This window comes from Megascapheus bottae, chromosome 11 (genome assembly GCF_031878675.1).
Source record: "Megascapheus bottae isolate mThoBot1 chromosome 11, mThoBot2.hap1, whole genome shotgun sequence".
Lineage (NCBI taxonomy): Eukaryota > Metazoa > Chordata > Mammalia > Rodentia > Geomyidae > Megascapheus > Megascapheus bottae.
The window spans coordinates 48476370-48500518 of record NC_143519.1 but is presented as its reverse complement, the minus strand read 5'-3'; the positions used below and the strand labels follow the sequence as shown (position 1 = coordinate 48500518).

Below are 24149 nucleotides of genomic sequence, written 5' to 3'. Positions count from 1 at the left end.
TTTGATGAAAATATCTAAAAACATTGGATACAATGCCTTTCCAAAAATTTAAAATATACTGCTACATTGACCCCAAAGTATGGAAGCTGTGACCACAAAAATGTGAGGGTGAGAAACTGTGGGGGGACAGCAGCTGTGTGGCTCTGCCTAAGCCCGAGGCCATGCCAAGGTAAGCACAGCTAACAACCCCTGGTCACACAGAACCAGGGCCTGGGAGCTAAGTGAAAAGGAAAATAACCTCCAAATCTTATTCTGATATACTGTATCTAAAAATCTACCTGTGATTTGTGTTACCTGAGAGGTCTAAAAACGTGTTACATGGTGTAAGGTAAAGGCATCCCAATAGCTGGGCCACTGGTGGCTCAACCTGGAAGATCACAGATCACAGTTTGAGCCATTGGAGGAGGGGAATGTCCTCAAGCTTCCATTTCCAATTAACCAGCAAAATGTCAGACTAGAAGAACGGCTCAAGTGGTAGAATGCTGAGCAAGAAAGCCAGAAAAAGAGAACACAAAAAGACTGAAGAAAGAATTATTGAGGCAAAAGAAAGCTAGTGTAAAAATAATCATGTCAACAAAATAAATATGAAGAGGATTACTAGAAGCAAAAAATCCATTAAGAAGTGATAGCCATTTTAAGATAGCATAGCCTCAGTATAAACGCCAAGAGCTCACAGCTCATAACCACTATTTCTAAACAAGATATCCACTTGGCTCCCTGAGCAAATGAAGTAAAATAGAAATAGAAAAAATGTAATGAACAGGAGAGAAGGAGGGAAAGGAGGGAGGGAGGGAGGGAGGGAGGGAGAAGGAAGGAGGAAGGGAGGAAGGGAGAGAGGGAGAGAGGGAGGGAGGGAGGGAGGGAGGGAGGGAGGGAAGGAAGGAAGGAAGGAAGGAAGGAAGGGAGGGAGGGAGGGAGGGAGGGAGGGAGGGAGGGAGGGAGGAAGGAAGGAAGGAAGGAAGGCAGGCAGGCAGGCAGGCAGGCAGGCACAATTAATGGCTTCTTTGATCTGAGAAAACCGAAGCTCCAAATTTAGAGAACATTATACACATATATATATATATATATTATATACTTTTCTCCATTTATAAAAACAACATGAACAAGCTCGTAAAGTGGGTCTCAAAAATCTTCCAATGATTATGGTGTAGATAACAGTAATTCAAAGTTAGAAATCAGTAATAAAAACAACTCACCCAATACACAGAGTCACAAGGAAAAATAAATATTTTGAAAGTAACAGCCAAAAATGGTTAAGAGCCTCTGTGATTTTTTAAAAAACCCTGTGGCAGCTAATTATCATTTGAAAAATATTTATAGAAACAATGAGCATAAGAGCAAAACAGAAGGAAACCCACTGACAGAATAAATGAATCGTGGGAGGGTCATTCAGGAGACTATTACAGTAAATGAAAACAAGTTAATTAGAACTGCATGCATCACCACCGATAGATCATCTCAAATCAGAATAACGTTCATGGTGAGATTGTTTCAAAAGTCCAATAGGATGCAAAACTACTTAAGATATTCAAAAATGCATTTGTATGTCACAAAATAGGAAAAACGTAAGACAGAGAAAGAGAATTTGAGAGTGTTTACTCTTGAGGGATTTTTTTTATGTGAACCACTTTTTTAAAAAGTAAGATTTTTGTTGTAACCAAATATACCTGTAGGTGTTATTCTTAAGTTTTTGGTCTTGTGGTTAACCTTGATGTTACTGTAATCTCTCTCAGTCGTATCAGAAGTATTTTTAAGATCAGCGTTCCTTGTGGTCTTTATCAGGGCCAGTTTTCATAGGTAGGGAAAAGAGCATTATTCTCTAAGTTGGGAATATATTCTTTTTATAGCTATTACCACACAGGACTGGGATAAAGTATTTATAATGGCAATACCACCAATCACCAATTACCAATATCACTGGTAATATTTCTCTGTCATTTTTTTCATTGTTTTCATAGCACTAGGATCTAAACTCAAGGTTCCCACTTGCTAGGCAGATACTGTATCACTTCAGCCATACTCTATTCTATTTTTCTTTCATGAATGTTTTAATAAAATTTTGTTTTTTTGCCTAAGCCAGCCTGGACCATAATCCTCCTATTTGGTTTCCTATATAACTAGGATGATAAATACACACTATTGTGCACAGAATTTTACTGATGATATAAAGTCTCAAAAATCTTGTATTCAAGCTGGCCTGGGATCACTATCCTCAAAACGTATGCCTTCCAAGTAGAATTATAGGCATATGCCAATACAACCCATCATATTTTCTCTTTTAACCTGGATGGGCTACATAGTGGATTGTTAATCAGTCTTTTTACCTTTGACAAGTCAGAGATATCTTTTAGTGTGTGTTTAGGTTCTGAGTCTAGATATTTCTTCCAAACATATCTAAACTGGCTTGTTTTCAATAAGTCATTCTTTGCCAGGTCTAATACTCTCACTGGGCTTTTTCACTTAAGGCTGGCACTCTAACACTTGAGCTACACCTCCACTTCAGGCTTTTTGTTGGTTAATTGCAGCTACAAATCTAAAAAACTTCTACTCAGGCTGAAATCAAACCTCAGTCCTCAGATCTCAGCCTCCTGAGTAGCTAGGATTACAGGTGCGAGCCCCAGGACCCAACTTCATTCTTTTTTTTTTTTAATAAAAGCAGGACAAGCAAACTTTTTATTTACTTATTTATTTTATTTATTCATTTATTTATTTATTGCCAGTCCTGGGCTTGAGCTCAGGGCCTGGGCACTGTCCTTGGACTTTCTCAAGGCTAGAGCTCTACCACTTGAGCCTCAGCACCACTGCTGGCTTTTTTTTTTTTTCTATGTATATGGTACTGAGGAATCGAACCTGGGTCTTCATGCATGCTAGGCAAGCACTTTTACCACTAGGCCAAACTCCTGGCCCCAACTTCATTCTTTTTGTAGAACAATAAGTATATTTCCCCTCAAACATGCTGTTTCAGCATTTAAAGATACCCAGGAAATGAGTTGTGTGTGCGTGCGTGTGCGTCTGTGTGTGTGTGTTCTTTTTGCTCCTGGAAATCTGTCAATACTGCTGGACTGAATAACATGTCAAGATTTGCCACAATGGCTGAAGGTCAGATTTCTGCAGAGAGTGTCCTTTTTTTAGGACAATCACGCATAGCTTACCAATAAAATACAAAAGAAGGACTTCTCAAGTGTTATTCAGATACAATTATATGCCACCTGTCTCCAAGGTTACTTATAGCAGGTATCCATTACATAAATGGAAGTAGGAGCCCAACATGGCAAGTTAAGAGTTTTCAGCTTTTGCCCAAATGACTCTGAAACAAAGACATATATCTTCGTCTGTTAGGACTGATATAACCAAATACCACAGGCTGGGTTGATTATAAGTCAACAGTTTGTTTCTTAGGGCTCTGAGGGCTAGTGAGTTCAAGATCAGCGTACCACAGATTCCCTGTCCAGTAGGAGCCTTACTTCTTGGTTTATAGATGGCTGCTTCTCCTAGGGTCTCAGATGGTAAAAGGAGCAAGGGGGCTTTATGGGTTCCTTTTAAACTGGTACAAATCTTATTTCTTTGGTCCTTATCTCATGATTTCATCACCTCCCAAAGACAGGATTTCAAATATGACTTTTTTTGTGGGGGGCATACAAACTCTCCATATGTAGCAGCATTCTATACAACCAAAGTACCAAATAAAACTTGAGATAGTTTTTAATGACATTTTTATCATGTTTCTTTTTGGTAATTTACCCATCTTTAAAAACAAAGAACTATGAAACATAATTGAATCTTTCTCACTATTTCCACCCATGTAACAAAGCTTAAAATAGAAAGCTCTAATTCACTGGAGTGTTGCGAAATTATCTAAGTGAAGAGAAGATGAGTGTGGGTGGAAAAATTCACTATTATGGAATACAAAATGACTCATATCAAAACACATGCATTAACCCAAGGTGCTGAACCCAGGGGCTCAAACCCAGGGCCATGCTAGTTAAATGCTCCACCTCTGAGCCATATTTGCAACAAAAAGCATAAACTCCTGAGTACTAAGATTTTTAAGCAAACAAACCATGACGTACCTCATGTTTTAAATCTATTGTAAAGTCAGATTTCAGAGATTCACTTCTTAACCTCTTGGTGAGCCTAAAACACAGAGACAATATGATATTTTTTTAACCAAAAGCAAAAAAAAATAATGCATTGCTGAAAGTTTCTAATATCTGAAAACAAGTTAAAATATAAAGTTTAAGATTTTTAAAAGAAATGTAATTTCCTTCAAAAAAGGATTGAAAAATGTAATCCAACACATGTCGCTGATATATCATTCATTATTTTCAACATTTGTCCAATAACAGAAAATATAACATAACAAATAAAATGCCTTTGGAGGGGAGGGAGAGGCCATGACTGTGATAACCTTTCCATTAGATAATGGGGGAGGGGAAACAGAAAAGAAAAATAATGTATGTATGATACAGAAATAAAAGTTGTTACTGATGGCTCACTCCTGTAAATCCTAGCTACTCATGAAGTTAAGATTTGAGGACTGTGGTTCATAGCCATCTCCAATTAACCAAAAATTCCAGAAATGGAGGCATGGCTCAAATGATAGAACACTGCCATTGAGAGAAAAAGCTAAGGGACAGCACTCAGGTCTTCAGTTCAAGCTCCAGTTGTACTATTTAAAAAAAAAAAAAACTTCTAATAATCCCAATGAGTTATTAGCTTGTAGAATGTTTAAGGTGAAAAGGACATGTTTTCAAAAAGACTAAAAAAATTTCTTTCAAGTTGTTTTAGGTTTTCTTTCTCTGCTTAAAATCCATCTCCCGCGGTTCCTTTCCCACAGAATTAGGCTCTACACTCCTGACCAGCCTTGAGGCCTACACATGTCACCTCACCATCTGGGGCCTCTACTTCCTACACAAAGCACACTCCTCCCTCTCTTCTCTCCAGGTATACAGCTGTCAACGGACTTTGTACCCAGCATGTACTCAGTAAAATTTTCTTCTTCAAGACCAAATCCAAGGGCAGTATTTCCAGGACACCTTTCCAGATCCGCCCACCTGTATAGCAGCTTTGTTTGCATGTGGAGTGAACAGCCCAGCCTTATCCTGTCACTGATATTAATGTCTGCCACATAGACACATCTCTCCATGCCACATTTCCTTTGCATTGATAGCACTGCCTGATATAACCATCTGAACAGAATGGGCACTAACAAGTTTCTGCAATGAACCTTAGCAACAGGTACTTTGACTCCAAGCTGATTGACAAAGGATTCCATACATATGTAGATGACTTAAACACCATACAGCCCCATGCTTGTTTACAGACTAGAAGATTTAATTAAAATGTAATACATCTTTTAACTAGAAAGAAGTAATAGTTGTGTGTGTGTGTGTGTGTGTGTGTGTGTGTGTGTGTGTGTGTGTGTGTGTGTGCGCGCGCGCGCCAGATCTGAGGCTTGAACTCAGGGTCTAGGCGCTATTCCTGAGCTTCCTTGGCTCAAAACTAGCTTTCTACTTTTTGACCACAATGCCACTTCCAGCCTTTTTTTGAGCAGTTTATTGGAGATATGAGTTTCATGGACTTTCCTGCCTGGGCTGAGTTTGAAACACATCCTCAGATCTCACCTTCCTGAGTAAGTAGGATTACAGGCATGAACCACCAGTACAAGGCTAGAAATAATAGTGACTTTTTAAAGAAAGAGTAACACATTTCAAAATTTTTGTAACTGATTGAGCCATGAAAGATTTCTTTTTTTAAAATAAATTCCCTTTTTATGGAAAATTAGTGGTGGAATGTATCATGAACAATGATTAAAAAACAAACAAATAAACAAAAAAATCCTCTAAGGTCACTTTGGACAGGCATTATTATCCTGCATCTGAGAATGAGATGGCTCAGCTCAAGGAGTAAATCTCATTGTTCTTCTATTGCTAATTATCACCACGATCAATTATCTTTATTACTAACTTCTGACATGCAGCTTTGTCTACCTGGGGAGTTAACTATTCTCATCCCTTTCGTTATTAGCAAATAAATTTGTTTGTGCTGGTACAAAACAAAACAAAACAACCAGACTCTCACAGACTTTCCTGAACAGGCTGGCTTTAAACTATGCTCCTTAGCCTCCTGAATAGCTGAACTCCTGCATCTTTCAAACGACCACAGACCTCATCTTTAATTACAGCATTGATATTTCCATCATCCAGTTCATTTCTTCTCATTTGCATTCAAAGGGTTCTAATTGACATAATTCCTAATACCAAGTGGAAATGCAATCAGCATATTAGCTTTAGCAGTGAGGGAAAAAAACAACTAAGAAGATCCAAAATGGATATTATATTTCTGTCTCCTTTTAGCTCTAAGTATGACACTAATTTCTTCTAGAATAAATAAGAATCTCCTAATAGCATATCATTTCTAAATATATTTTGGCCACAAAACAGTACTATCCAGATGGGTTGTATCATTTACTAGGGTAAAGTCTATATTTTTACTTTGCTTTTACTGGCAAGCAAGAACAAAGGGAGGTAGAGAGAAGACCATGAATACTAATTAACCACAAGCCAACTACAGCTTTTTGGTCTCTGTTCAGCACTATGAAGAGCAAGAGACATGGATGCAGAAGGTTATCCAGTACTTCCCTCCCTGTTGGTGTTAGTTATGGGGGAAGTGATGGGAATTCTCAACTTTTGCAAAAGATCAGTCTCTTGGCCCAAACTCCCTCCGCCATACTTCCCTACCTCTCTGGATGGATAAATGTTTGCATCATCTGAAATTCATATGTTGAAATTAACTTCCAAAGTAACATTAGGAGAAGGTGGGACTCTGGATTTTGAAGATGACTGGGTGGAGCCCAAGGGATCAGTGTCCTTACAAAAGAGGCCATTTCTACCATATGAGGGCACACAGAGAAGGTGTTATCTAAACACTGAGAGGCCAAGTGCCTTCATCTTAGGCCTTCAACGCCTCCAGAAGTCTGAAAAACATATTTCTATCATTTATAAGCCACCTACTTTATTAGGTTTTGTTCTAGCTGGCCAAACAAACTACACACCATGAGACAGTGGTAGGGCCTTAGTTCTTCCTTCTGCCTCAGTAGAAAATATTATTAAGCCTGACTAGTAAAAGAGACCTGAGATCCTTACCAAAGCAGCCCCCTTGGCTGTTTCCCTGGGGAACAGATGTGTTCAAGGACCTCCTGGACTTGATGGGAGAAGGGATGCAGGAAACCCCTGGTCTCTAGAAGGACTTGCTCCCACTTTCCTCTGGGAATGTCAGAGAAGGCACAACACAAAGAATCCCCTGAACAAGGCTCATATCTGGCCTGCTATGCAACTTGCAGCCCCAGATGGCATAGGCCCAGACAGCTAGTCCTACTGGAGCATGAGATAATCAGAAAGGCTGTTAGCCAGAGCCAAGGGAAGCAAACAAGGTTTTAGGCACCTTCATATGTTAGAAGCAGTGAAGCCTCAGGGCACAGGGCAGGTCATACTCTCATGCCAGCAAGTCAAGCAATAAGAGTTAAGCTGAACAGTTATTTAAGAGGATATCAGGAACTCTAAGATATGGAAACAAGAGGTTTATCTTTATGATTATTGTTGTTAATGTACTAGGTGCAGTTAATTTCTTTTTCCCCTTATGGCTAATCTCATGTGATTAATGTATCTGACTTAAGTTTCCTGTTGATTTGTTTATTTGAAATAGAGAAGGGAAGGGGGAAAACAAGATGATTAGGAGGAGATGAGGGCAGGGAAAGGGGACAAAAACATGAGAAGGGGTATCATAGTTCCAGAAATAATGCACCCACTACCTGACAAATGTAACTGTAACCCCTCTATATATTACCTTGACAATAAAATACAATAAAAATAATAAATAAATAGATAAATAAATAAGATACCAGGAGTCAAAGATGTATGCCTGAGATTATATCCATCCAGAGATTATATCCATCCACACTAACAACAAAGAAGTCTAAGTCAAAGGGTAAGCAAAAAAATAAAAGTTACTTCTAATACCTAAGTCAAAAACCTGAATTTAATTCAGCACCAAGATGTCTTGAAAGAAGTCTGATGGAAACAGATGGGCAAGCTGTGTTGTGAAGAAAAAAGGTGCAACTTTCTCGATGAGGAAGATTTGCTCTCAAGACAAGAGGTCTCTGGATGGAGGGTAAAGAGGCCCACTGGCTCCAGAGAAAGGTTCCGTCTGGGCTGTGCTATGAAGAAAAAGCAGTTTCCTGGTAGTCATTTTGTCAAAACTGTAAGTTAGTTGTTCAAAGGAATTATACTGTAAGTTAGTTGTTCAATGGAATTATACCATTACAATCCTCCCTTGAGTAAATCATACCATAGTTAATATGTTATATGACTGACATCTGTTCAGTTAACATGTTATATATTGTATATATAAGCATATGACCCTACATATGTTTTCATATGATTATAATTTTCAGATAATTTCCACATGAAAGAAAACACATATACTTTTGTCTCTCTGAACCTCACAGACTTAACATAATTATTCCAGGTCCATCCATTTCCCTCTCAGGAATTTTTACTCCAGGCTAGTTTTGAATTGTGATACTGTGTAACTAGAACTACAGACATGAGCCACCATGACTGGCTAATGCTTATTTCTAAAAGCCCAGACCTTTCAACAAACATAACTGAATTAGACCTCTACTTAAGGCTGCTAGACTCAGCCAGAAAAGTTTGTCCTGCAGGCTCCTACCTTTATACTGCACCAAACTAAACTAGTTTAATTTGAGCATAAATAAACTTGACCAAAGAGAACACCTGTCTCCTCTTCATATCGAGAGAAAAACCAAACCAAATAGTAAAGGATGACAGAGAATGGTGACTGTCTTTGCTTGTGTCCTTTCCCCTTTCTCTGTAGGCCTTCTAAGAACAAGGGGGAACCATGCAGACTCTCTTGGCAGTTTGGGGTGATGTAGGCATTCTCACACAACAGTCCTGGAACTGGGTTCATGGCCTTAGCTGGAGAAGAAGCAATCCACTCTGGCTAGTTTATACATTTGTTCAGGGAAAAGATGGCTTACAGTATTACTGAAAAATCCTGAAGGAAAAGAGTCTAGTTTGGAATCCAAGAACACCCCCCAAATTTAGACAGCTAAGGAGCAACCCTTTGAGACTCAGCAACCCTTTGAGAACTGCTATAACACAAATCTACCACCTTGGCTTCTGCCACCCACTCTCAAACCAACTGTCCTCATGCTGTGTCTCTTCCCACATGACTCCCTTGCCAAAAAGAATTTCGATGTGGCAGCACAATCACTTCATGGAATCTACTTCACATAACTGTTGCCAAGTAACAAGCAATGCTATAAAACACAAGGAAGATAACCTAGAAGGACAAAAAACAAATTTTTGGATATATATCTTACCAAAATTGGACCAGAAAAAAATTGGAAATCTGAACAAACCAACAAAATAAATTTGAGTCAGCAGTAAAAGATCTCTCATCAAAGAAAAATCAGATGACTTCACTAAGTTCTACCAAGCGAGAACTCATACCCATGATTCTTAAAATTAATCTAAAAAATGGAAAGGGAGGGAATTATTCTCAATTCATCCTGATGTCACTCTAATACAAAACTAGACCAAGCCATGAAAACAAAACAAGGAAATAATACTTCAATATCCATGATGAATCCAGGTACAAAAAAATCCTCAACAAAACATTAGCAAACTGAATGTAACAGCACAATAGCAATATTATTCGCTGTGATGCAGCTGGACTCCTGTTAGGATACCAGAATACCTCAGAGTTCACAAAATCTATCAATAAATGAAACACAATGTAACAACAGCATGCAGGAGGAAAACCATCTGAAGAGATGTGGAGGAAGCATTTGATAAAATCCAACATTTCTACGAAGGATAAAAATGCTGAAAAATGTAGACACAGAAAAAACATACCTCAGGAAAAAAAAAGAAAGAAAACACATACCTCATCACAATAAAAGTCAATATGTAATAAGCCAGCAGTTAACAATATGGAATGGACAAAAGCTAAAAACTCACTAGTGATTTACAACAGCCCAGAAATGGAGGGAAAACAACCTTCATTTGATGAGTAGATCAAGGAAACATGGTACATTTACACCGTGGGATAGTGTTTAGCTATAAAAATGAATTAAATTCTGTCATTTGGGACAACACAGATGAAGTGAAATAAGGTAAGTGAAATAAGGTAGGCAGAGAAAGAAAAACACCATGCAGTCTTACTCATGTGTAGATTATAAAACAGTTGATTTCACTAGGCACCCATGGCTCATGCCTGCAATCCTACTCAGCATGCCTGCATTGCCTGCATGCCTGCAACAATGTGACTCAGGAAACTGAGGTCAGAAGAAACGGCTTCAAAGCCACATGTCTCATGGACAGGAAAATCCATCAGACTCTTACCTCCAATTAACTGCCAAATACTTGAGCTACGGCTCAAGTATTAACCTTAAGCAAAAAAAAAAAAAAAAAACTTTAGGAAGCCAGGCACGATGGCTCACACCTGTAATCCTAGCTACTCAGGAGGCTGAGATCTGAGGATCATGGTTCAAAGCCAGCCTGGGCACTGAAGTCCGTGAGATTCTTATCTCCAATAACCACTAGAAAATTGGAAGTGGATAGGGCGGTAGCCTTGAGCTGAAGAGCTCAGGGACAGTGTCCAGGCCCAGAGTTAAAGCCCTAGGACACACACACACACACACACACAAAGCTGATCTCATGGAAGTTGAGAGCAGATGCTGGTTAGCAGAGCAGAGGGGAAAGAGAAGGGATATAGATGGGTTGAGGTTAAAGAATGGATATTGAGTTTCAGCAAGGGAGGAACAACTATGCTATGCTATGCTGTCACATGCTAGAGTAACTACAGATAAAAACTGTGTACTATATTTCAAAAAGCCAGAAGGAAGGGTTTTGAATATTTTCTACCATAAATGACAAATAACTGCTAGATATGTGTAATCCAAGCTGAGCAGCTTGGTAGCTCATGCCCCAAGTCTGAGCTACTCAGGAGGCCAAGATATAAAGATCAGAATTCAAAGCCAGCCTGAACAGGAAAGTCCATGAGAACCTTTATCTTTAATTAATCAGCAAAAAGCCAGACATAGAGGTGTAGCTCAAGTGGGTAGAGTGAAAAACGCTATAGAAAAGAGCAAGACCCCAAGTTCAAGTTTTAGTGATGACACCGAAATAACAATAAATAAACTTCTTAAACATAGGGGTTTTTTTCTGCATACCACATTTTATTTATCCATTCATAGTTGCTCTGTGCCTAAGATAATTCCACAACTTGAATGTTATGAAAAGTGGTGTAATAAACAATGGGGGTGGAGGTATCTACATTGTATATTGACTTGAATTGCTTTAGATATTTGCCCAAGAATGGCATAGAAGAACCATTAAATAGCTCTCGATTCAGTTTATTGAGGACTGTCCATACTGGGTTTATCATAGTAGTTGTACTACTTTTATATTCCTGTCAATACTGTATGAGGGTTCCTCTGTCCATATTGTTGTCAGTATTTTTAAATATGGGTTTCTGTTGTAGGACTTCTGCTTCTGTTTTTTTGTTGTTGGTGATTTGTTTTACTTTTTAGTATATGCTACTGGAGGTTCAACCTAGATTTTCAAGCATGTTAGGCAATCTCTCAGCCACAAAGCTACACCACCAGCTTTACAGAGGAGTACCTGTGTTGATAATGGTTGCAGATTCTGCACTAGGAAGGAAATGATTCTCTATGAAACTGCTGAATGTGGCAGGAGCTGCGAAGATGTCAAAAACAGTCAGGAACGAGAAGCTATCTATTACCCTGTAGATCTTCATTGGACTACAGAAGTTTTTCAAGACCCCAAATCCTACAAGCAGGAAATTTAATGAGAAATGATGTAAACACTTGCATCACTGAATATATACAAGTCACAAATGCTTTGTCTACAAATGTTTTCTCCAAGAGCAAAAAAAAAAAAAATCAATCTGAAATACTCATGTTAAAAAGGGGCTGTCAACAACCTGATTTCTCCTGAACTAAAACATAATCCTCTTCACTTTCCACAGTTCATGAAACATCCTTGAAACTAGACCCACAAACAGCAGGGCGTGGCAACCCACATAGTACCTTTTACTAGTCACTCTGCTGCCTAGCCTATGTTCATTCACGCACATCAGGTATGCAGGTAACTATCGACTCTATGTTACAGGTTCATCTCACTGGCAATCAAAAACCAACCCAGCAGCAGTCCAGCTTCCAAGTACCCAGGTCTTGGGGCCCTTTAGTCACACAACTTATTACCTGCCTAGTTTTGCAAGTCACTAAGAAGACACAGAGAGAAGTGAGTTGACCTGATTCAGGAGACTCCTAAGAGTCAAAGCTGAGGCAGGGGAGTATGACTCCTTGTTCTTTCATCCCTCTCTGCCACACATTCCCTCTGGCTGCAAAAACTCATTTGTGATGCTGAGATTTGTAGTAACCAAACTCAGTGAAATGAGTTTATCCACATCCTCCAATTCCACTCGGGGGCGGGGGGAGCCTAACAACAAAGACTTACTTGTTTACAAGTGGAAGACTAAGGGCCCAGCCAGCAGCAAAGTCTGGATATTTAAAAACTGTAGGATTTTCAGAAAAGGCATAATGGTGAATTATGGTTGATTCTTCATCATATAATGCTTTCCCCAAAAACCATTCCTGTTGATTAAAAATATAAAATGTCATTAAAAATCCATTTCATGTTAAGATCAAAAACAAAGCTGCATCATCTTGAGTGATAATTAGCACAGATTGTACATTTCTACAAAGTTTGAACAAAAATATAATTATATTGTAATGGAAATGAACATGTTAGTTTTCATATGTATGAAACTCAGGATCAAATCACCAGGATTAATAAGATGTAAATCATGGCTTTACCATAAGTATATAAGACTGATATTTTGTATAATATTCCATATGGAAATATTCTACTTCCACTAGGAAGTAGAAGTGTGGCTTTAAAAGAAACAAAAGATTCCCTCTTGTTCATTTATTTATGCATGCATTCACTCAATCTACCCAGTTCCTTCATAATCTACTTCTGCAGGCAGCTTGCTCTAGAGTGGGCTGGTGGAGTAGAGATTGAGTAAGTCAGTGCAACAACTGACTGTGTGAAATGACTGAGAGAGGGAAAACTCTTGTGATATGACAAAGGCATGGGAATGTTATAACAGCAAAGAGCCAACTGAACCAAAAATCTGGAGAAGTAGAGATAGTTAACACACAGTCTCTGAGATGGAACAAAACTCCTTACATTCACCAAAGAAGTATGGAGTAGTCAGCACATACACTATGAAGAGACAGGGAAGAGGCAGACCAGGGCAGCCTTCCTGTGCTAGAGAACAAGAATAGAGACTTGATTCTATGTCCCTATTAGAACTCTATTTCTGGCCACAGCAGGATACTCCGGATCAGATCTACACAAAAAACTCCAAACACAAATGCTGAAAAAAATACATAGAGCAAATGAGCAAAGACATCAGAAAACCACGAAGGCAGACAGGATATACAAGGCTAGGATTCCAGAACTGGAACACCCAGTTCTGAAGAATCTCAAGGGCACAGATATAACCTTCTGTTCACATTAGGTGTCCCCGTAGGATTATCATGTGCTAGGTGCACCACAGTTTTCTGCTTGATTATACTAGCACTCCATCACTTGATTCAAACCTTCATTCCTTGATAGCTTTTTGTTAAATATGTGGAGCAAGTCCCTAAAACCAAAATAACTAAAGCATGCAATTTAAATCAAGTACCCTGAGCTAGGTGCCGGTACTCATGTCTATAAACCTAACTTCTTAGGAGACTGAGATTTGAGGACTGCAGTTCAAAGCCATCCTGGAAAAGAAAATCCATAAGAGTCATATATCTAAATAGCCAGAGAAATGGCTCAAACGCTGAGTGCCAGTCTTTAGTCAAAAAACTAAAGAACAGCATTCATGTCCTATGTAAGCCCCAGTATAGACCCATGTACACATATATACTCACAATATACATAAAATAGTCAAGTACCCTAAGTTCTACAGGTTTTGTATACTTTCTTTCTTATATAAACAATGCCATCTTTCTTCTTCTTCCAGATATAAAATCAAGAAAGGCACAGAACTGAAATCAAGCTAAGCATTTTTTAAGATCCTTGATGGACTAGTGATTGTATCTCAAATACTTCCCAAGGTCCTAATTTTGATCAACTCAGCAACAGGGCACAATGGACATGTGTGACAGCTATGGACATGACTTTATGTGCAGATTGAAATTGCACATGATGATCTATTCTTGATACTCTGCCTACAGATAGTCATTACCAGACAGAAGAATATACCAGTAATGACCAAAGTGAAGGACCTTAGCTTGAGATGGAAATTTCAACTGCTTTAAAAAAAATCTATCCTATAGCACTTTATCAAGTTAGTAAACCTTAACCACCATGAAAAACACTCAACTTACCATACCAGTAGGAAGGCACTTGGCCTAGCCAAAAGAACTTATATAAAGGGAATAAAGACCTCAGTGTACGTTTGTATCTTCTTACTATGAAAAATTCTGTTATGAGCAACATGTTATATTTTATCTCCTAATTGCAGTGTCCAGCTATTGTAGCACCTAAAATTGCTTTTCAGTGTTTTGTGGGAGATTATAAATTGTTGTAAGAAAGAAATTAATGTAGAATCTATGGAAAGAGCCACTCAATCCCAACACTGTAAAAGGAAAAAAAGAACCTGGGTGCAGCAGTGTATGCTGTAATCCTAGCTAGGCAGGAGATGCTGGTAGCAGGATCTGAGTCAAAGACAAGTCTCAGACAAAAGTATGAAACTCTACCTGAAAAATAACTAATGCAAAAAAAAATGGGGAGGGAGGGCCTAACAGTGTGACTTGTGTGACAGTGTCCTTCCTAAGAAAGCAAGAAACTGAGCTCAAATCTCAATATTATAAAAAAAAACACCATAAAATCAGTCAACACATATAAAAAACATACTAGAGAGCTGGGTACCTGTAGCTCATGCCTGTAATCCTAGCTATTCAAGAGGCTGAGAGTAGTTCAGCCCTGCTATCAAAGTCTGAGAAACTTTGCCTTCAAAGCAATCAGCAAAAAAAGCAAACCTGGAGGAGACCACAAGGCACTGAATTCAAGCCCTGGAACCAAAAACATAAACTAACAAAATCCATAAAAACTGTGAGCCAAAAACTTAAAATTTCTTAAATTTAACATCAATATCTTTAATAAAGATGAAATTAATACATTTAAAATATGTTAACTAGTTAAACTTAACCTTAAGGAAAAATATCAAATCCAAACAAAATGCTGGATACTCTAGCACATTATATAATTATTGTTTTAATGTGGCTTATTTGTGTCAATACTAAAACCAGGTTTACTTTATGCGTTCTTCCTTAAATTTCAAATAGTGCAGGGACAAAATATACAGTGGTCCAAGCTTACTTCAACATTATAGAATCTTTATTCCTTCCTACTAGTTTCAAAAGAACATGAAGCATCCTTTTCCTGATGAGAGAGTTCAGACAAATGTGGAAATGTCTCACTTTATCTCCGTTTTGAACTTGTTTTTCATGAACTTACTTTGAACCTTTACATTTATCATTCCAATTTTCATTAAAAAGCACAGTGAGTCACCAATCCCCTGTATAGAAGTAGAGCCAGGTGAAATGAACACTAGAGGAAGGTTGAAACTCCTACATCCTACAAAAGATCTGGGAGTTTTTGTCAAGTCAAAAGCAAACATAAAAGCCTAACGAATGGTTTACATAAAATATAGCAAGGAAGTACACAGATACTGGTTGACATCATCTGAAAAGGCAAGATGAAACAGACTCATAATTCTCTTTTTTGAAGACATTATTTTTCTTCACCTAATGACCTCCCGTCCAATTATATTTTCAGCTTCTCAGAAATCAAAAGCATAAAGAGAAATTTCAATCGGTCTTTCCAGCACTTAAAAATAATCAAAACCGTCTTGGTTTTCCCCCCTTCCCTATCAAATTTCAAATAACCAAATACAAATAAATTCAATATATCAGATAACAAAGTGAGATACTATGCCAATATGAGATAACCAAGGGACAGCAAAGGAGATGAGAGACAACATAGTATATTAAGGACAACAATCATTCGTTATATGGCTTTTGTTTCAATATCCTGGAGGTCCTTTCAATTAGCTTCATACTATATGGCCTTATGTATCAAGATTTTGCTCTATTGCAGATCTCTGCTAGTAGAGCCCAAGGTTTCTACTGATTATGACAAATGAGGGAAACCATTGAGCCTAAGTTCCTTTGAGTCTGGCTTACTTCACTTAATATGATTTTTTCTCAGTCTTTCCATTACCTAACAAATGCGGCGATGTCATTCTTTCTGACAGCAGCATAGAATTCCATTGTGTACAAATACCACAACTTGTTGATCCACTCATCAACTGAGGGACATCTAGGTTGGTTCCATATCTTTGCTATGGTGAATAGTGCTGCAATGAACATTGTTGTGCTAGTGGATTTAGTATGCCCTTGTTTCTGGATGGTTGGGTAAATGCCAAGTAGTGGAATTGCTGGGTCATAGGGGAGTTCTATGTTTAGCCTTTTGAGGCACTGCCACACTGCTTTCCATAGTGGTTGAACGAGTTTGCACTCCCACCAACAGTGTAGTAGTGATCCCTCCTGGCCACATCCCCTCCAGCATCTGTTATTATTCATTTTCCTGATCCTGGCCATTCTAACTGGAGTGAGGTGGAATCTTAGAGTTGTTTTGATTTGCATTTCTTTTATGACCAGAGATGTTGAGCATTTCTTCATGTGTCTATAGGCCATTTTTGTTTCTTCTTCAGAGAAGACTCTCTTTAAGTCTTTGGCCCATTTTTTAATGGGATGGTTGTTACTTTGGAGATTAGTTTTGGAGTGATTCAATTTTTTGAGTTGTTGATATATATTCGATATAAGGCCTTTGTCCGTTGTTTGGTTGGTGAAGATTGAAGCAACCAATCTTATAACCACTGTTGCTCAACTGCAGCTACATCAACAAACCAAAAGCAAGTGCCTGGAGCTTGCCTTGCAATTCCTGGAGCCTGTATATCTGGAATGGGTGTCTGGATGAGGCAGGTTTCTAGTGGTTTCAGATAGGGCCCAGCTCTGATTATCTCAAGTTGAAAGGATCTCATAAGTGATCAGGAATCACATAAATGACCATGAATCACATAAGTAATCTGAAATGTATGAATGATCAGCTTACAGCCAGGGCTTCATTAAGAGACTGAAATGGGCTGATTTCCTTCTGAGTTAAATCTCCTACGCAGCCCTGAGCACCTATGGAGCCTTTCTTTGAACACAGCCTAAGCAAAAAGCTGACATATTTTAGGCTTTTCAGTTAGTCACCTATTCATTGACTACCTCCTAAGCATTACATGCTCTGCTCAAGATTAGAGATACAGAAACCAACAAAGATCCGGAATAAAGTAAGACTTGAAGATAATGAAAGAGGTGGTGAATTTCACAAGTCCCTCTAGAGCAAAGCTCCTCCCTTCTCCCATCCATTCCTCCTCGCAGTGTTCCCTCTAACCATCCTCCTCTCCTCCTGCAAGGCTAATTGCTGCTCACCTGGTAGGACTCTGATTAAATACCATCACCTTTCCTTCTAGTAGAACCCATAGACCTGTTACAGGCATCTAAGAACACTTCATTCCTTATTATAGAAGTAGTCTTGGTGATAACTATAATTGATTCTCTATAGTCCGCTGTCCCCCACTCATCAATGCCAGCCACGTGGTCAGGATCCTGACTGTTCCATTCTAGCCTTTGGCATCTACAATGTTCAACAAGCCATCCGTACTCAAACAAAAATTCTATACTAAATAATGTGAGTACTTACTTATAATGGAAATAATTAATCTAAGTTTATTTCTAGAGAAAACAATTTCTGAACTATAGTATATTAGCTCTCTGAACTCCATAACACATATGAGAAAATTTTTTTCACGTAAAATGGCTTATATGGAACATTCCTCTGGAAGCTATAAACCCCAAAGAGAATTTTACAACCTAGCTTCCTGATACCCAACTATTATTTCAATCATTTTAATTTCTGTGTTTGTGTATATGTGTGTGTGCTGGTCCTAGGACTTGAACTCAGGGCCTAGGTACTGTCCTTGAGCTTTTTTTTCTCAAGGTTTGTGCTCTACCCCTTGAGCCACAACCCCACTTCAACCTTATTTTGTGGAAATGGAAATAAGAATCCCATGGACTTTCCTATCTAGGCCAGCTTCAAGCTGCTATCTTCAGATCTCACCTAGCCCTTCATTTTAATTTTAAATTAAGTACTCTTATTAGACTCAAACACCTCTTAATCAAAATTAAATTTCCTTTGAAGTACTGTCTCCAAAGTATAAATACTGGTGTTGAAGATGTACTCACCTTCGATGAGTCATATTTTCTGAGTATTTCTAAGAGCTTTGGAATTTGGATCCTTGTCTCTTCTTCACAGAAGAAAATCCATGATGAATTTCTGCTGTATGTTACAGAAAAACTGAAAAACAGAAGTTACAATAACCATCTGTGGAAAAGCACTGACAAACAGGAAACATGAAATGCAAATACAAGGACAAGACAGCTAGATTGTTCTATTTTTTTCCCCATGTATTGCATTTTCACTTATAGGAAAGCCATGTATTAGTGGGCCACTAAACAACTAGAGATCTTCACATCATTCCTTTCACAATACCACCTATTTGGAAGTCATCATTTCAAATATCGACTTGAAGCTTTTCAGCTTTTAAGAAAGAAACATATCCAGGCACTGGTGGCTCATGCCTGTAACCTAGCTACTTAGGAGGATGAGATCTGAGAAATGCAGTTCAAAGCAGGTCCAGTCTTTTCTTTTTTTTCGGGGGTGGTGGTGGTCATGAGGCTTGCACTCTGGGCTTGGGCGCTGTCCCTTAGCTCTTTAGGTCAAGGCTACTACCTTACCCTCAAGCCACAGACCCATTTCCCATTTTCTAGTGATTAATTGGAGATAAGAGTCTCAGGTTCTTTGGTGCCTCCCTGGCTTTGAACCACAATCTCAGATCTCTGCCTTCTGAATAGCTAGTATTATAGGTGTGAGCCACTGCTCTGGGTTCTGAGACTCTTATCACCAATGATCTACCTGAAAACTGGAAGTGGCAGTATTGTGGCTCAAATGGTAGAGTATTAGCCTTGAGCAGAAAAAGCTCAGGGACAGCCCAGAAGCTCCATGACCAACAAAAAACAAAAACAAACAAAGAAACATAACTGAAAATAAATGTAATACATGATTAAGAAACAATCTCAAAAAATCTGATTAATGTAATAATCATAAAAAGTAAAATTAAAATTTGCTTTCTGAGGGAAAATATGCTATCTTAACAGGAAAAAGTGTTGAGATGGATTATGTGAGTTCTATGCACATGTTGAGTAAAATGTACGTACTGTGGTAACAAAGGAAGGATAGTCCAAGCACCCTCCTGCTCTGTCAGCTGGTGGAGAAGGAGGACTCTGGGGAGTTCCTGAAAACACAAGGTCAAAGAGATATTAAGAATACAACTGCCCTCTCCAAAAAATAAGAGAATAACAATAAAAAGCCACACATAAAATAAAAGCCCCAACTCCAGGTAGAGACCTGCCATATTACTCTACATGCCATTTTTTCCTCCTCTCTCTCTCTCTCTTTCTCTCTCTTGTCTGCTTCAGAAACTACTGAAAGTGAGGTATCTCAGCTAGATATATATAGACATTCTCCTACAAACCCAGGATCCACAAGAAGGGTCTTCAGTGATACCAGAAGCTAACAGGAAAATTGCAGAGTTTTTTAAAAAGGTAACTGGAAGGGAAGAGGCCATAGACAGATTGTCAAGATTAACTCATAAACAGCCAGGTATAGTGGCTCATGCCTGTACTCCTAGCTACTCAGAAGGCTGAGATCTAAGGATCAAAATTCAAGGTCAGCCCGAGCACTAAAGAACCTGAGGACTCTTATCTCCAATTAACCACAAGAAAATGGGAAGTGGGACTGTGGCTTAAAGGGTAGAACAGTAGCCTTGAGCTGAAGAGCTCAGGGACAATGCCCAGGCCCAGAATACAAGCCCCATGACCCACAAAAAGAAAAAAAAAAAAGAATAACTCATAAGCTCAAAACCAGATACAGTCCTACATATAATGTATATAAAAGCATGTTAAATAAATCACTTAGGCTAATCAAGAAGATAGACTATTCAATCTATCTCATGCAAAAAAAAATACTTGTTGAAAATTCTCTAAAATTGTATGGTACACAGCTCTGTAGTCCCAGCACTAAGGAAGTAAGGCAGAGGCAGGTGAGTCATGAGTAAGAGGCCATCCTGACTACTCAGTCAATCTTTGTCACAAAAAAAAAAAAAGAAAAAGAAAAAAAGGCTGGTGCTCTACTATCTGAGCCATACCTCCACTTTTAGATTTTCATTGGTTAATTAGAGATAAAAGCCACATGAAGCTGGGACCTGGTGTCTCACACCTACAATCCTAGCTATTCAGAGGAAGCTGAGATTTGAGCATCATAGTTCAGAGCCAACCTGGGTTTTGAAAGTTCATGAGAATCTTATCTCCAATTAGTCACAAGAAAGCTGGAAGTGGCGCTGTGGCTCAAAGTGGTAGAATACTAGCCTTGAGCACAAAAAGCTCAGGGACAGCACCCTCACCCTAGTTCAAGCCCCAGGGTCAACAACAATAACAAAAAAGTCCTATGGACTTTTGCCTGGACTGGCTTCAACTGTGATCTCAATTTCTTGATTAACTACACCAGTGCCAAGCTCTAAGTATATCTTTTAAAGTACTTTACCAAGCTGGGCAAGGTGGCACATGCCTGTAATCCTAGCTACTCAAGAGGCTGAGATCTGAGAATCAAGGTTCAAAGCCAGCCCAGCACAAAAGGACCTAAGTCTCTTATCTCCAATTAACCTCCAGAAAATGGGAAGTGGGGCTTGGCTCAAGAGTAGGGTGGTAGCCTTGGCCTGAAGAGTTCAGGGACAATACCCAGGCCCAGAGTTCAAGTCCCACAATAGACAAAAAAAAAATAGTGCTTTACCATAAAAATAACATTGAAGTCCAAATACTAGAAATATAATCCTTAATGATTATATAATGTGAGTCATAATGAAATTTAAGTGTTTTTAAATATAAATGGTACAACCATTGCTCTATAAATATGCACAGGGAGATTAATGTTTTGAAGTTAAAAGGATTAGCTTTGAAGTAAAGCACTTCTTGCTATATTTCAACTGATTACAAAAGCCAAAACTTAAGAGTTTCAAGTCTGATGTATGTGAACCTACTCCCACAACAAATTTTTATTATTTTCTGTATTTTTATGCTAGCTATAAAACTATATTCCAGGTTACTGTCATTACAGACAAAAGAATTTAAAAATAAATGTCTAAAGATCTGACATGTCAAGACATTGATATGGATTCCACACTGGTCTTTAAGTTCATATATATTTATAATTTAAGAAGAGAATGGTTTTTAATATAAACCTTTGTATTGACTATCAAACCCCATGTTTTCTTTTGTAGTATTTATTTCAACTTCCATGTACAATTATAAAACGTAAACACAGAAGCCAAAAGTTAAATCAGACAGTGGGATATGTTAGAAAAGAAAACAAGCCTAAAGGCTGAATTAGCGATTAGCCAAGATTGAAGGATATAAATGATTCAGGCCTTCCTACGGTTGTTTCTGAACTGTGCAGTAATTTTTATTGTCTTTTTTTTTTTTTTGCCAGTCCTGGGCTTGAGCTCAGGGCCTGAGCCCTGTCCTTGGACTTTCTCAAGGCTAGCACTCTACCACTTGAGCCTCAGCACCATTTTTGGCTTTTGTCTATGTATGTGGTACCAAGGAATCGAACCCAGGTCTTCGTGCATGCTAGGCAAGCACTTTAACCACTAGGCCAAAAAAAATTGCAATATATAAAAAAGAAACGAAAATTTACAATATACAGCTATACTCACATATATATTCATGAAGGATTATGTAAGAGCAAACAGTCACTTGTAAAGAAACTAATGATATTACTATCTGCATATAAAACTGAAATAATTATGGGTAAATGCTAATGTGAACTAGACAAAAAATATATAGCAAATACTTCTAAAAGTTTTACATAAACATAAGTACTAATGAGTCACAAAGTAGCAATTGAAATTACAATGAAAACCTTATAACAATAAAAATGTCTCTATGTTAAGTGAGAAAACAGAAAGATACCAACAATAGAACAAATTCATAAGTTTAGAGGGACTGAGGGAGCTAGAAAATGGAAATACTGGTGTCCACATGACAGAATGATGGCTGAATGATTTTAAAATTCTCTAGCATCATTAAAATGCATTTAAACTTTTTAAGAATTGAAGGAAAATAAAGATATCTCTAAAATGTAATTGTGAACAAGTACTGCAGGCCTAGCTATCTGATATGTACAACAAGTTTAACAGATAGCCCAGCACGTGTAGCTCATGCCTGTAATCTTAACTACTTAGGAGGCTGAGATCTGAGGATTGTGGTTCAAAGCCAGCCCAGGAAGGAAAGTCCTTGAGACTCTTATTATCTCCATTTAATCATAAGAAAACTGGAAATGATGCTATGGCTTAAAGTAGTAGAGCACTAGACTTGAGCTGAAGAGCTCAAGGACAGAGCTCAGGCTCAGAGTTCAAGTCCCATGACTAACAACAACAACAAAAAAGACTAAGATACTAACTCAAATGTTAACTGGATGCCTTTCATGGCTATGAGGGCTTTCTGGACAGAGACTAGAAGATAGGCTTAAAAACAATAAAACTACTAGGCTTCTGTGGTTCATGTCTGCGGCTCATGCCTATAATCTTAGTTATTTAGGAGGCTGAGAGCTGAGAATCATGGTTCAAAACCAGCCAGGACAGAAAAGTCCTTGAGACTCATATCTCAGCAAAAAGCTGGAAGCAGAACTGTGGCTCAAGTAGTTGAATATCAGTCTTAATAGCAAAAAAAAAAAAGTCACTGGGTAGACCATAAAGAAAAAGTTTTCACTTATAATTAAGCTCTTGTTTTTTTCTCCCTTCTCTTGTGTTGCCTTTGGTTAATCTCATATTGTTACAGTATCCCACTTTGTTACCTGGTATATTACATAGATGTTTACCTGTTCATTTGAAATAGGAGAGGAAGAATGAGGGAAGGGGGTGGGGGGAGGGAAATGGGAACAACAACATAAGAAGGGATACCAATGTGTGAGAAGTAGTGCACCCTCTATCTGGCGAATATAACTTTAATCCCTCTATACATTCAAATAAAAAAATCAAAAAAGAAAAAGTTTTCAAATTAATACTGAAGGGGAAAGTAAAAAGATGAAACAACACTACCTAATTACTGGTAAGGAAAGCCTGTAAAGGCACTTCTTCATGCAGCTGCCACCCAAAGGACACCTAATCCCCAGGCCATGGCACTATTTCAGATCTAAAAGGCAATGTGAAAGGCTGTCCACAAAGGGATAATGCCACAACACAGGCAAGTGTAAAGAAACTAAAAACACAAATGCTGAAATATGAGTGACAGAAAACAGAAAAGGCAGAGGAATGTCCATCCTTCATTTCTTTGAATCAACCTACTTTTATTTACACCATCAGCATTTACTGGTATCTTACTGCTGGAAAACAGAAAGCCCAAATTCCCACAGACAGCGTCAGTTATTCCATGGAATGCATTTGTTTCCAAGGTACATGTTGCACACTGAAAGTAGCTAGTAATTACTGAAGGCAAACAAATATAAAAAGCAACAATCTAATTCATTAATAGGTTCTTACAATATTGATAATTCTCAATTTGGAAAAAGGGGGTTCAATTCTAATGTCGCAGCTGAATAATCTCAAAACTTTTGCAAATAGAAAAAGCCCATGAGTCTTTATTACAAAGGAGTTTCAACCCACCATGTTTGTTTTGTGAGTAAAATGTGGCTTGATGAATGTCACCCCTTCCATGATTGTTGCTATACAGGAAAAACTAAGAATATTAATAGCATGAGCAAAAAGTTAGCATTTAAATATCACATAAGATAAGTGAATGTTTAAAATATTGTAAAAAA

The 24149-nt window shown here is 38.2% G+C and overlaps 1 protein-coding gene across 1 annotated transcript in view; it reads right to left on the bottom strand.

Moving 5' to 3' along the window:
- Window positions 1-24149, bottom strand: part of B3glct (beta 3-glucosyltransferase) — a 115372-nt gene that overhangs the window by 42849 nt on the left and 48374 nt on the right. The window contains exons 5-8 of the mRNA XM_090341799.1: window positions 19496-19572; window positions 18464-18575; window positions 12567-12703; window positions 4071-4134 (exon numbers count right to left, since the gene is read on the bottom strand). Of these exons, the coding sequence (XP_090197925.1) occupies window positions 4071-4134; window positions 12567-12703; window positions 18464-18575; window positions 19496-19572 (390 nt within the window). The remainder of the gene's footprint in view (window positions 1-4070; window positions 4135-12566; window positions 12704-18463; window positions 18576-19495; window positions 19573-24149) is intronic.